At 35.1% G+C, this 15,607-nt stretch overlaps 3 protein-coding genes across 4 annotated transcripts in view; 2 read left to right on the top strand and 1 right to left on the bottom strand.

The window, feature by feature from the left end:
- Nucleotides 1–15,607, top strand: part of LOC144434925 (arsenite methyltransferase-like) — a 320,525-nt gene that overhangs the window by 109,094 nt on the left and 195,824 nt on the right. The gene's annotated exons all lie outside the window — the stretch shown is intronic.
- LOC144435882 (G patch domain and ankyrin repeat-containing protein 1-like) lies at nucleotides 1,706–3,026 on the bottom strand. Its single transcript, XM_078124520.1, has one exon. It carries the CDS (start codon nucleotides 2,869–2,871, stop codon nucleotides 1,777–1,779), a length of 1,095 nt encoding a protein of 364 aa, XP_077980646.1. The 5' UTR covers nucleotides 2,872–3,026; the 3' UTR covers nucleotides 1,706–1,776.
- The window catches only part of LOC144435586 (testis-expressed protein 47-like), an 18,883-nt gene continuing 6,563 nt past the window's right edge, over nucleotides 3,288–15,607 (top strand). The window contains exons 1-2 of one of the 2 annotated variants that reach the window (XM_078124174.1): nucleotides 3,288–3,396; nucleotides 15,193–15,265. In XM_078124174.1, the coding sequence (XP_077980300.1) occupies nucleotides 3,310–3,396; nucleotides 15,193–15,265 (160 nt within the window). In that variant the 5' untranslated portion in view covers nucleotides 3,288–3,309. Of the gene's footprint in view, nucleotides 3,397–11,183; nucleotides 11,570–15,192; nucleotides 15,266–15,607 lie in introns of those variants that run through there. The other variant, XM_078124173.1, reaches the window with a different exon arrangement.

Raw genomic sequence — 15,607 nt, 5'->3', positions numbered from 1 at the left:
CCACATTCCATCATCACGATCGCCTCTTATACCATCTATCATTTGTTATTTGTGGCGAGGGACACTAATGGTACAATAGGACACGCGAACCCATGATGTCATGAACCAATCGTGACGTCACCAATCCCTGGTTAATGTCGGCTCTCCTCATATAATTTCAAGGACCATTTAGTTGCTGCTCACCAAGGTAAAACAAATAATTGTATATCAGCCAGTGTAGTAGCTGGACTACCTAGAAATGGGACAAGTCGAGTAAAACCATCTGTTTGCAGAACCCCATCACCACCACATCACAATATACATTCTGAAGACACATCGAAGAGTTATACACGCATTTCCAAATATGTACCGCACCGTCGAATTTTCACCTGTATTGGTCAACAGGTTCTGTCAAACTGCCAGTGTTCATTTACTTGCTGTAGTAGTTTGACAACGTCTATCTACTGAAACAGACTAGGTAATATTACTCTTAGTCATACCTTCAGAATTACTTTACATACACAATTGTTTTCAGTGAAATCACTGCTTTTGATCAATTATGCCATTTATTATAAATTTTGGAATATGTGTAATGTACATGAAAGTATAACATTGATATGAAGGAAAGCATTTCTACTCCACTTTAAAACTACCATATCCATTTCCACTGTGAATAGCAAGTGAACATGTACTAAAACAATTCTTGTTGGGTACCATACTTGGCCTAAAATCAAAATATTGTAAATACCACCTTTGGTGCATCGTCTATGTATAAAAGTTCATTGTATGAAAAGCACAATATTTCTTTTATGAACCAATGGACCTGGACAGCTGCCACTGTTATAACGAAAATCATAAACCCTGAAACAAAATGTCGCCTAGCTCGACAAAAGTCTCATTAACATTGCTACATGTTATCATCTGGCTAGACAAAAATCTTACCAACAGCGCTTTGTCAATCATCTGGCATGACATACATCTTTACCAATATTGTTAACACTTTCTTTGCATGATCTACCAGTATCTTATAGATCATCGCCAAATTTATATGTCACTGGTAAACATAAGGTTGGTGCATTCTCTGATATTTTTGAGACAGTCAATTGACTAAACTGTAACAATTGTAATTCAGTTCTTGTTGTGCCAGACGATAACATGTAGAAATATTAATTAGATTTCAAGCCAGATGAGAAGATTTTCAACATCGAAGAGATACAATGTCTAGCCAGACAAAAAACAGTAGCAATGTTAGCGAGATTTTTGTCGAGCCAGGCGGCGTTTTCTTTCAGGGTTTATGATTTTCGTTGTATCTTGATTTTCTTTTTAAAACACCAAAATAAAAACAAATTCTATCATGAAACATCTCTGCCACGGGTAATGTCAACTGATGTTTTAAAATCTTTGTGACTTTAATAGAAAACAAAAGACACATCTGCATGATGGAAAATACTTTGTTATGTAAATACTGAGGTGGGGGAGAACTATCTGTATATGTACAGATTAGTCAAAGAAACAATTATCTCAATGTATATGAAATGTAAAACTGAAAGTAATTCATTTACTGTAATAAACCAATAAATAATTTCTTGATTGAATAGGAAACATACTTCAAATATTAATACACTATATTTAATTTCATAGACTTGCTCATTAATGTTTCCACTTTGTCTTTTCATATTTGCATAAGTAAACCATTATGTTTCTCATCAAAATTGTAATTTTGTTTTCCTTAAAATTACACTATGTGACACATAGTGTAATTATAAGGAAAACAAAATAAGATTTTCATTTTTGTCATCATGAGTTGAAGTAAATTCGCAAATCTCGCTCCCATTCTTTTTCTTTCCTCGCTTTCCTTTCCCTTGCCTTTCTGCTGATTGTTCCTGGTCGCATACATGGATATTTTTCTTTCTTTGATTTCTTTGCTGCTTTGACAGCATCCTCATCATTTGGTTTAAAATGAGTTACTTTGGCTTTGTTCTTATCTTTGCTAGCACCAAGGCCTTCTCTGTCTCTTTTCAATACTGTCTTCACAGGATACTTTTGTCCTGTTCCTTCCGGACCTAATCCATGATCTCTATCCCATCCCCCTTTAACCATCATCTGGAATCCAACATTACTCTCCGGAATACCATACTGTGTTGGCAGTACTTTATGATTACTGTTAAATAAATGAACAGTTGAATGCTTGTGTTCTTCACGGTCAACCTCTGAGAATTCGATTTTACAAATGTCACACCAAAATTTACTTTTTGTTTTTCTTTTCCTTTTTCTGTCTGGTTTCTTTTCAAACAACAACATTTCAACAATATCTGTATGACCAGCAATGTTAGCGAGATCAGCTGCAGTCTGTCCCTGGTTATTGCACAACTCTTTCCTGGCTCCATTTAGTAATAGATATCGTACGATTTCCAATTGTCCACTATGTGCAGCACACATAAGTGCCGTCCATGAATATATATCACTGCCGTTAATATCACAGCCTCGTTCGTGGCATTTTACTAATTCATTCAGATCACCACATTGTGCATGTCGAAGAAAACGGTTGATCAATCGCTCATCCGTACGACAATTCGACTTTGTGAACGAACTTGATCTTCGTTTAGCCCTCCTCCGATGGTGCCTGTGTCCAGATGGTGACCTCGTTTCAGCCTTTTCGGGGTCAGGTCTGTCAACTTTACGTCCAAGGTCATTTGTACTTGCTGTTGATGGTTCAGCGATGACACTGTCGTAAAATGACCTGGCCTCCTCGCCACTTAAACTAAATTCTCTGTTGTCGCGCTGGTTGTGATTCTTTGCATCAATCTTTGAAGCTAAATCCTTCGAGTCGTTCGACGTTGGACGTACAAATCTGACGGGTCTGATATTGTGATGATCGGATGAGGACATCATCGTTGTATCAGATCGGACGCCTATTAATATTATCAGACGCAGTTTAACTGCAATATAAGTCCTCGTTTCGGATGAGAGGTTGCTGCTTCCACAGTGACAATGAGATCAATGATAGAATTCGGATATTAAAGGCAAATGACATCCACGAACGTTGACTCTACGTTAGCGTACTTGTCATTCATGGGCGCCGCCATCTTTGTTTGTTTTCCCCACTACAGAACGTGATCCTACGAGATCTGCGATGTCAAGAAAGATAAAACTGTGTTATTATATGAAAAAAATAGGACATTTTCCATTAAAAACATAAATTTGCTCTTGAAATGTAGTTTATTAAATATTTTGAGACACACATCGGATTTGGACAGAACTTGACAGCGAAATTTAAGAAGAGAGCATGCGCAATGGTTGCCAGGAAATCGACGCTACTTGGAAACCAACATGGATTTGAAAGAAGATTCTATGTTTGAATCTGCCCGGTTAAATCTTCTTGAAGTCATCGAAGATAGGAATAGAGCGCTGAATAAGGTACATCATATAAATATCATGTATACCCCTCATTCTAAGGGCTAGAATCAAGGTATAACGAGAGACACATATACTTTTGCCAACAGGGTATCCCGAGTTGACATCGTTGATCACGTGTTTACAATGTTTATAAACACCATCTCTTGAGTCTTGGGTTAAATCTATGCCAATGATTGGTATTGAGGAAGGCTATTGAGATCGATCAATTGAAATAAGTATCTGGGTTCCTTTTATGGCATTGGACAAATTGTTAAGAATGTGTTTTGCTATCAATATTTGCATGCGCTCACTACACCTATGCTCTAGTACTAGTAGTAGTCTAGGCTCTAGCCTTCTTGGCAATCACATCACTTTCATTGACCCATCAATCTATGGACAGAGAAGGAATTCATACCTTCTACCTTCATGATCATTCATATTTTGGTATGCTGGAGAATTACAAGAAATTGGCAATGCTACATGTATGTGTATCGTACGTTGTGTTATGATGTTGGAAATCAATATATTACATTTGTACACACCAATACATAGCTAAGAAGTTTCAGTGTGAATTCCTCAATGGTGCACGCCCAACTCGGCCCATCGCCAACTCGGTCCACTCATTGCCAACTCGGCCCACACTCTGCCAACTCGGCCCATCCTCTGCCAACTCAGCCCACTCTGTTCAATTCGTCCCAGTTGAACTAGTCCAAGTTTCGCCTCAAGTTCAATACGATTGCGATTCCTGTTTCTTTGACATTCATGACTTTGCTATAAAAAGTTCAAAGTCCAAAATAGTTGAGGCAATTCGTCCCTGTGTACCTTAAAAGTGCAGGAGTGCAGTAGGACTAGGCTGAGTCTGGATGGACCTTGGCTTGTTTTCTGTATCTGCTTGTTCAGAATATCATTTCTGTGATGACAAATTAACGTATGGCACAGTGGGCCGAGTTGGTATCACTGAATGGGCCGAGTTGGTATCACTGAATGGGCCGAGTTGGTATCACTGAGTTGGCAATCATGTGGGCCAAGTTGACAATCACCTGGGCCGAGTTGGCAATGGGCCGAGTTGGACCTACCCCGTTTCAGTGTGAATTCCTCAATATCCCCCCCCCCCTCCCACCGGTATCCAGTCAAAACGTCCCCGGGTCAAAACGTCCCCGGTTTCCATAAGTCAAAACGTCCCCGGGTCAAAACGTCCCCAGGTCAAAACGTCCCCGTCTTTCCATTTTCCTCGACCCAAACTATTTGTGTGTGTGTGTGTGTTACATTATATCCTTATTTCTTACTATTTCTTACATCACAATACAGTAATGTGACTGCGTATCCACCTCAGGTGCCCAAAATACGTTTATGCGTTTATGCGTAATCATTGTCTTGGGCAACCATCACTTTATTTACGGGAAATCAGACAGATTTGAGGTCGTAAAAGTCCTCCAATTTTTATGAAAATGAGCATGTAAATCACGAACAGAAAATGGTTCGGAATATGGGCATCGATACTTGACCGTGTTTTAGGGAAGGAACGGAAACTGTTACACAGTCAAGTCTCTTGGTTAAATGTTGGTCATACCCGAGGACGTTTTGACCCGGGGACGTTTTTGACCCGGGGACGTTTTGACCCGGGGACGTTTTGGTCATACCCGGGGACGTTTTGACCCGGGGACGTTTTGACCCGGGGACGTTATGACTGGTAACCCTCCCACCCATGTACAATTTGAAAAGGTATCTACCCAAATCATCTATGGTGATTGGCCATTAAAGCAATTGGTACATGTATCGGGACAACTTGACACAACCATTTGACCTTACGGTGAACTGAGCAAAAATACATGTACAATGTAGTTGCATGAAATTGAAGCTCTCTTCTGTCATCCATGAGGATGACAGGCAAATAGAAGATTATAATGATTTACATCATGTCATTCTTCAGTACCCCTTCATTCAAATTTGTTTTCCCTAAAATGGATTTAGAGGCATCTGAGCTCCTCCTGATGCCATACCAAGCTGAATGTATCTAAGTGTATTAATCTTATACCATAAATAATTTTGGTAAGGTGCTGAGTTTACAATGGGGCCAATTAACTTCTCCAGCATTCAGAGGCAGGTAGTTTTTGTCAGTCAAAATTCCTTCTGTAGTTCATATGATCATGGCTAATCTGTGTACATATACATATACATGTACATGGTGATTTGGTCATGTTCAGTGTTCCTAATTTTACACGAATGTTGTGCAACTAAGAAACAGTGCTACATATGTACTTTCCTAAATGTATTTTCAAATTGCAAATTGTTTTTACAATTTTAGTGGCTTTGAGAATTAGAAAGAAAGTGGTTGACTAAGGATGGAAACATTGTGGTACAGTATTTGTACAAATTCTTCTGTCGTTATATTTTTCTTTCTCAACATCTGTACATGTTTATATCTATGAATTTGTTTTGTCTTTATGGTAAACATTGCTACATTTATATGGTCATTCACTTTTATATTTTCATCTGAAGTGAATCACTTGATTAGCCAGTAGGTGTTGTTGTTGGTCTGTCTTGCAAGGGTATTGTTCACATTTGCAAATTGTATACATGTACACACCAACCTATGCCCAGACTCAAACTGCAATGAGTTTTGCTATCTTTAAAATATGGAAATCCCTTCTTGTTGAGAATGCTTAAAATGAAGTATTTCCGTACAGGCTTCTCTCTGCTGTTTGTTTGTGATTCAGTGGTTGACAGCAATATTCACACTATTCAAACTATGAGACTTGTTGTCTCAGGTGAGGATACTCCAAAATAAAAAGGTGTTAAAATAGATTTATGAGTATTTTACTATTTATAAACGGTGAACAAAAGAGCAAATCAAGCTCCAATTGTTTTTATGATACCACAGTATGAGTAAATGTACATGTATGTATGTTCACCTGTGAGGGCACACTTTGACATGTATACACAAATAACATGGAAAAAAGTTACATGAAAATGCAAAAGTTTCAATGCAACAATACAGGTAGATGATGTCTCTGTGTGACTACATGAAAGAAATACTTGTATTCGCTGTACATGTACTTGTAAATCTTTGAGGGAATATGACCTAGTGTCTTCTCAGTAATACAACAGTTCAATCTTGTTATTATCTTTAATGTATTCTATTTCAGTACCACTCATTATTATGTTTCTCATGTGTACATGTACAAATGTACAGTACCACAATCTTCCCATGGTCTAAGTGTATGGTGTAAGAAAAAATTCTGCTTTGATTTTTGAGCAAGGGCTCCCTCATCATGAAGTGCGCCACCATGTGTCAAAACATGAATGAACTTTTGTTTGTGGGTGGCTCTGTGAAATATCATGAACTCACTCATCAACCTTTTGAAGTGTGCCCTCTTGTGTCAAAACACACCACATGATTAACAATCAGAAAACGTCTACAAAGCTGATAAACTTATTCAAATATAATTAAAGTTAATGATAATTGATTGTGATTTTATGGTCTTGATACTGTTGATACAGTGTCTGCAGAAACAATGAATAAGTTGACCTCAAAACTATATAATTAAATGGTACATCATAAAATTATTGAGTATTGATTCTACTTTGAAGTGAGCAATGTAATTTCATGAGGGTTTACTTCATGCTATATTGTCTAACATAACCATTTTCTGAAAGTTGTTCAAAAAACAATACTTCCAGTTTACATTACTTTTATTTTGGTTTTCAGTTTACATGTACATTGTGCACATATTGCAAATCATTCCATCTGTCAAGTAATTTTTTTAAAATTTTAATAAAACATTTACTTTTTACTTTTTTTTAGAGAAAGATACTGCATTATTACTTTGTGTTCTATGTGTACATTAATAAATGTATTATGCCACCCATTCATACATGTATCAGTGAAGTTTTAAAAATTATTTTCCCATTATGACATAGGATGATACAGTGCTTTAACAATTTCAAAACAGCAAGTTACAAAATGTAGCTCATTACCAAAGTGGAAATATAGGCATGTACCAGGTATTGGGTAGATATGTTTGTATTTTCACCTTAAATCTATATGCTGTGAACCACTTTACATAAGGTATTGCATGAAGTCACCTGACTATATTTGATTGTGTTTTAAATGAATTCCAAACTCAATTTGAATTAGGATATACATACTTACATCTAACTGACTTGAGTACAATAAACTTAGAAGGTTACTGTACAGGTTCTATACCGTTATAATACGCACTTGAGTTCTTTGTAATGTTTTGATACATTCACAATGACCTCTAGTAGGGCCACTACATACTACATACAATGTTAATCTACTTACCGTTATTCATAACTTATTTCATGTTTTGTTCCATATTGTTATGTTTTGTCTCACGTCCTTCCATACACGGCCCTCTCCGTTATTGCAATCACCATAAATCCTCAATGGGAGATAACTGTATAGAATAAACCCACTGATTGCCATTCCGGTACACCAGCCACGCTGTTGCTAGGGGCAACCACCACTCACAGGACAATAGTCTTGTCAACTGTATATTTCTGTAAAGCACATCCCTTTATGATGGGGTGAATTCATGGCAGTGTCATCACTTCACAATGGAGTGAAAGCCACTAAGGTATGATAGGGTCACTGGTGTAGACACAATACCTACTAAGCTTACTTTGAATGGTCTACCACGATACCTGTATATGGAATTTGTAAAGAAAAAGAAGTTGTGGTCAAGCCCTGTATGACATTAGAAAGACAACATGAATAGATATCTGCCTTTAACACACAAACAACATTGAGTGCTGGCTATTTTTTCCCCCAAGTAAAACATTACAATTTGAAGATACTCTTCAGCCTTCTAAATGCCTTTTTATTTGTCTTCAAGTCACAATATACAAATGTACATTGTAGCTGTAAGCTTTAAGTATATCTGTGTTTAATAGTTTTAACTGTCTTATACATGTATGTCTTAGTAGTTTTAATCTCATGTGTCTTTTGTCAAAGTGTTTAGTTTAAGTGATATTGCAGCACTGTCCTAAAGTGTTTTATACATAATAACAATAGATAAATATCAGTATTAGCAACATAATATAATATAACAACTTTGTACAAATGCACATGTATTCATAATAGAGGTATATCATACCTCCATGTATTCATGAAGTCTCAAATGAGCACAACAAAATGAATATATTTGTTTGACAAATTTGTATATGATGCCATGGTACATGTATAAATTAGTCTGTACAATTTTACATTATCAGTCTAATAAAAGTTCAAAATGTGATATATTTTTTTTATGGTCTAATTTTCATCTCAAATTACAGAACTCAATAATGTTGATTTCAACATTCTTGAGTGATTTAAAATAGAGTCTGGATATGAAACCAGTGTTTTGAAAATTGTCTCAAGTTACCACTTAGTGGCTTGAAAGCTACATTATATTACAGCTTGACTCATTCATGAATATGAAATGCGAAAGTAGTTCACGATAAAATTGCTTTAATATGGTTTCCCTTCATTTTTTGACAAAATTTTTTTCAGGATCCATTAATTTTCGGTGTTATTAATTGACTCTGCTGGAAGTATATTGTAATGCAAATAAGGACAAGTGTATGCTTTTTAATCTATTGACAAGAAATTAATCAACTAATGTATGTACCATGTGAATATACTTACACTGCATAATTACAACATAATAACTGTTTGTACAGTATAGCTCCTACATTAATCCTTGTATAATTTAGTGTAGAAATTAAAAAATGAAAGCTTAGCTGTACACAGATAATTTGTTTTCTAGGTCTCCAAATATTGGTATTGTTGTCATGTCAGAGTAATAGCGTTGACATTGTGAAATATTGATCAAAATAGCATTAACCCAAAGCCTATGGAACTGTATAATATTACCTGTCGTGAAACAGAATATGTGTTCGGTTATACATATACAATGTTCACTGGGGTGACTCTATTAAAGCCTATTTGGAATATATTGAGTTTTATCAAGAAAAATCAATAAATGAAACACAGAATTTCAGTCAATGATTTTACATACAACACTCAGTTGAATATCTGTTGAGATATGTTCAAAGTTGTCATGGCAACACAGGCTTTATTGAGATTACTACTCGGTACATTTATTATGATTTCGCGAGTCCTGACTGTCAATATTTTAAGCATGTATACTAAATTGTAATGAAATATTTATTTGAGAGATGAATATAATTCACATAGAAATTCTGGCAGGCATACATTTTTTTTTTCGCATCAAGCAGCAAACAATTTTTTTAATTTACATGTCAGTTTTCACTATTGATTGAAATATAAATCTACTTCCCAAGCTACTTCTGGTTAAAAATGTGTATCATCATTTATATCAATAAATTGTGTTACATACATGATACATGTACATACATCTGTAACAAGTCATTCTGGTTTGGTATAACAAAGACATCTTTGCATGATGTTGAAACTTACAATGTAACAGCTGAAAATTTCTGGTTAATTTGGCCAAACTATTTAGTTTCTGTACACATCACTGCATACAGTTGGGTTTTTTTTTTGCGTAATATAAACAGTTAAATAGTTTGACATTTATCCATAAAATGGAGATGTAGGCCTCTCAGCATAACATCTAATTCGTTTATAGTTTGACAACATTAAACTTATATAGTCCTCCAGGGAAAATATCTGTAAATTATATCATGTACAGTACAGTAGGTGTATATGTACGTTTCTAAACTGCTCCACAGCAAAAACTGTGAAATTATCATGCTTTTTGTTCAAGGACACACACAGCATGAACATTGCTAATCTCCAAATGTGTATAGAGCATAGAAACACAGACTTATCTAACAACACTGCTATTTCTCTCTCTAATATCAATAGACTTCCACTTTGATAGACTTGTCAGGTCTTGACATTCAAGTAGGTCTGTTTGTCAATGTCATTGTTAATTTAGTCAAATGTAGTGGCTGAAAAGGCAGAGATCAGCGCTGCCATAAGGTTTAGAAGTATTAAGAGCTCTATTCAGAAGTGAGCTGACATTTTGCCCTGCTAATTCTGCCTTGTCAATGAATTCATCCACTCAGGCATAATCCAGTGACTTTAAGTTAGAACACCTGCAGTCCTATATAGGCCTGTAGCAGCTTGTTTTGACAAAAGCTCTGTGTTAAATTTGTCCCTGTAAACAGTATACAAGTACATGTATTTATGATAAATATGGAGTTAATTCCTCACCTGCCTTGTATGCATGTGTTGACCCACCTGATAAAAAATATCATCCTCAATACTGACAATAGACTTGATTAAAATCATCCGTTCAAGAAAAATGCACGCCTTCCCATGTATTATCAAAGGTACCATTCCATAGCTGTGAGTGCATCAACAGCTTTCCGTTAAGGAAACGACATTCAAAGTAAATGGCTTTTTAAAAGCACAAACCGTGAAATTTGTTCAGAAACCATCCACCTGGAGTTAAAATGTCTAATAACCCATACAAAGTATTCAGGTTACAGGGCCTCGTACATAATATTATAATTTGATGATAACACTTCCAACAACTGAAACTGGATGGTGAAATATAAGAATAAAAACCCTCAGGGGAGAATGAACTGTCCCATCTTTTGTCCAGATCGCTTTTCTCTGCAGTAAAACCTTTATTGCAATTCAATGAGCCATTAAGGCACTCAGTTTTATTGATGCTCAATGAAAGGCAGGTCATAATTTATACTTGGGTCCGTAAAAACTACTGTATATCAATTCAGAGTCCAAGGCTTGTTGGTTAGTCTGACCTGCCAATCAGACGACTGGCCTGTTGTTTGCCTAGCAACCAAGCTGGTCAATATGATTGAAATGAGCAGACAGTAGTGGCAGTGGATTGTCATACAACACGTTGGTGTTCAGATGTGTAGATTTCATCAACAACCGAGACCGATCAACTCCGTGACGTGTGTATAATTACCACTACTGCTGGAGTCTATAGAACAGTGCATACATTTTCAACAGTACATGGACATGATATAGTTACTGTACATGTATCTGTGAAACCTTGTACAGTTGATGTTCTTGAAGACATAAATTATGGCAAATTGGGATAATCTTGACGAGACAGCTGGTACTAGAAAGAAACGAGTGTGGAAACCCATAAGTGGACTGGAATGGCCTGGAGATAATGCATTAGACATAGCACTGAAGAAACTCCACAACCAAGATTTTGAACGGGTATAACATATGCATTTCTATTTAGTAGTCAATCTTGATCTGCAGACGTCATTTTCTTTGTAATTTCCATCCATACGTTAATTCACTGCAGCATAATTGTGTCAAACACACACAGTAATTTAATGTCATCAAAGTCAGTTTAGACCGTTTAGGGACCTCCACTGGTACATTAACTGTGTGCTGGGTCATACATTTGTGCAAATAATGTGCCATTACTATACCACTAATCAATAGACCATTTTATTGATAATTGTTGAAATTTAGTACACCTGTCAGGTCAATTTCTCATTGAATCCTACCAGCCATTCTAAATTGACAATTATGCAACGAGTCTTTGTCTGCCACGTTCACTGGTCATAAATATTTTATCTCATTTTTTTTTTTAATTTCAAAAAAAAAGATATCATCTTTTATGCACAGCCAAACAAAATTTAGTTTCTTTGCATAATTTATATGATCTGTTCTCAATTTTTGTTGTTGTTGAGTTTTTAGAGTTGAAATAAAAGTAAAAATATACTTCCTTATTCAAATATACTGAAAGTTATGAAGAAAATGCATGAATGTTGTTTTACATTTTGTATGTTCACAAAGAGTCAATATCTGATCCCAAACGCCTCTTTTGTTTTAAATAGCTCTTTAAATTGTGTATAGAAATCAATTGATACTCCTGGGTCCATCTACGGAATTATTCCCACAGCCACTGTCATTTTACCACCATTGTTCAATTTAAAAAACATGGCAAGCAGAACTACGTGTTTAGTGTATTATTCATCAGTGTACCGTGACTGACAGTCCCACACTACTAGTAGTAACTAAATGTAGTTTCTTTTCACAAAAGCACATGTACATTTGACACTCTGATATATGGTTGACTGAAATGCTATATAGTAGAGTACTGACAAACATGGATAGAGCAGATTAACTTGCTGGTTATCTGTACTGTACAGCTTCAGTTATACATATATGTTTCATCAGTAAAACTTAAACACACACACTGAAGAAGGAAGAACTGTATATACTGTACAATAAAAGTACTGTGTGGGTGCAATAGGTTAATGTACAACATGTATGATGACACATACAAAATGTAGGGTGGTGCATTACCTTTGCCATCTAATACTATATCAGGGCAATATCTTCTGTATTCGGCATTATTTATCAAACTGAAAATAGTGGAACATAGTGAGGAAAACATGAATCATGATGTATTATTTATGATATCCAGTTTTCAAAAACATAATTTTATGATATATGCATTTTATTTAGTATATATACATGAATAAATAGAGCCTAGAGGTACAAAAAAATGTACACGCATGTTCGAAATATTGGTCATGTATATTACATGTACATCACAGAGGACAAGGTGTCAACATATTCATATTATGTAGAAGAAATGTATAGTTTTTGATTGTCCATATGTTATGTTCCTCATACCCTGTACTGCAAGAAATACACCAAGTTAGATGGTTTAAGTAATCATGTACAGTACATCTAAGAATATAACATGGGTGCTCATTTCATGCCTAATGAAGGGGGGGGGGATGATAATGGTCCTGGCACCGTCCAGTTATAATCCATTGAGTATTAATATTAATAATTATAATTTAGTATTAATAAAAACAAGATATATGTCTACACATTAAAGTTGCATTGTGATGATATTGATTTGAAAAAAATGCATGCTGTGCATATTTTGTATTGAATCAAGGGTACAGTCTCACACAGGAATTTTAAGATGCATGTATTAAAATAGACCTAACATGTACATACATTTCGGCATCATATTTCTCATGTGAAATCTTAACTTTAGTATTAAATTGCGTTGATTTCATAGACGGTGTTTTACCAAAATGTACGTATTCAGTTATAATTGTAGTGTAAATTCAAGTACATGTACATATTAAAGGGGTACAAACTGTGTTTAGACGTAATTTTTGCTGCATATTCAAAACTGCTCATAGTATTCTACTTCCTGAAGCATACTTAACCATCACTTGAAATTCGCTAAACTCAAGCCAAGATAGCACTGAAAAACGATCTGATGACAGATTTTTTCATCATACCGTACGTATAAAATATGTTGAGGAAATCCCTGCTTTGTAATCAACTGTTCTAGCAATACCAGTAAATAAAATGTGATGTCATAGAATGCATGCATTGAAATCAACATTATACTAAAATAGTTTAATTGGGGTTTTATTGTAAAGTAGTGTCATTTGAGTCACAAAGTTGATAAACTCAGCTTGTGCCACTTTTAAACATATCGACTGTGATATTTTTAGTGTTAGCGTAAAGTACATGTGTATAGCAACAGTGTGGTTAACATTACACAATTTTGATAGGCTTGTGTTGATCTTATAAATCCCAGGTTATGTTGATTTTTAGTGATAGCAACAGTAACAAGGGGAGATAAGTTACCAAGGTACAATATTGACTCTTCTGTATTTGCAGTACTTTAGGGTTATTTAGGGTCATGCTGTCAATCAATCTTACAATGGGGTTCACAATTATAGCATTATTAATTACATTTAAACAAAGACAAAGGAAATTATGTGAAGTTTTTGTTCTTACAGTCTAGTGTAATTAAAAAAACAAAGGTTTTGCCAATTAAACCTAACACTAACAGTGGTGTTCTATGGATTACAACACATACAGATTCTGTTGTAATCTTTGTTAGGAGCCAAGTTGTGTAGTGGCTAACCATAACCCTGGCTTTGATTGAGCTCAGGAAGTGTAATAACACTTGCAAATTTTTTGATTTTCTGTTTGTGGTTAATTTCATTGAATAATCAATGCCAATGTCACCACAAACTTGTTTAATATCCCCGCACCCCTCACCCCCTTGTAAAATCCGTTCCATTGTTGACATGTGATCTTAACCAAAGTAATATTGAAAGACTGCAGTGTTAGGTTGTCAACATGATAAAAATAACAAAACATGCTATGAATGAATAAAAAGGTTTAAAAACCAAACTGTTGAATAATAAACAGTGTATGAAGTAGAATTACAGTCATTTATTTTGTAAAATTGTTTGACAACTATGTCTGTACTTGAGATAAGCACTGTTAAACATGCTTGTTGTCGTTGGCAACGGAATGCCACTTTATTACCAGGAGGTCAAAGTGTATTAACCTGTAGAACGAGTACTTGTAAATGATAGCCAGAGAGTGAAAAAAAAAAAATAACACCCAATAATCACACAATTTGTCAAATCATAAAACATGTATTTTTAAGATTGGAGCAATTTATGAAATTAAAATCTGTAGTGATAATTGTTGACTGCGTACAATGTACAGCATGTGTCAGGAGGTAAAATATACCTGGGTTCCCCAGTCATTTCACCAGGGTTCCCAAACCTTAGCAAAAACACTGACATGTTTATGATTTGTATAACATTGATAATGTTTTCAGTACATGTATGGTGTACTTACATATGTATATTTGCTGGTGAAAAAAAGCATTGATGAAATGTACATGTAGATGGAACATGTATATTGTTCATTGTATGTGAAATATTTCTTTATTATAAATATATATATCTTTGCTTATATTTTCAGACAATGCAATTTTTGATGAAATATATTGATAACTTGAATTTATTTTCTTTCCTTCATTACAGAAAGCCCTGCTACACAGACTGGTCTACATAGCCAAGCTTGGTACTGAGTTGAATGACAAGAGAGATCTAGGCAGTAAGTCTAAAAATTCTATACAACTGATTTCTACATTTGTATTCAATGTTCTACCCTTAACCTTTACAAGATACAAAACTCTGTGATGTCACTTCATGAAAATACAAGAAATTCTTCAAAATCTGTACATAGCTAATGTTTGGACAAGTTAACCAGAGCTCTGAGCCCATTGTATGTTCAACATCTCCCTTTACAGGGAAACAAGAATTCATATTAGCTCCCCTGTTATTTATGTGTGTATTCTTGTAAAATTGTGTTTCAATACATTCTAGATATAAATGCCACTATTGTATCAAAACAGCCATTTTACTATAAATATCAAAAATATTATTTTGCACTATA

The sequence above is a fragment of the Glandiceps talaboti genome, chromosome 5 (assembly GCF_964340395.1).
Source record: "Glandiceps talaboti chromosome 5, keGlaTala1.1, whole genome shotgun sequence".
NCBI classification, from domain to species: domain Eukaryota; kingdom Metazoa; phylum Hemichordata; class Enteropneusta; family Spengelidae; genus Glandiceps; species Glandiceps talaboti.
This window is presented reverse-complemented; position numbering and strand designations above follow the sequence as displayed.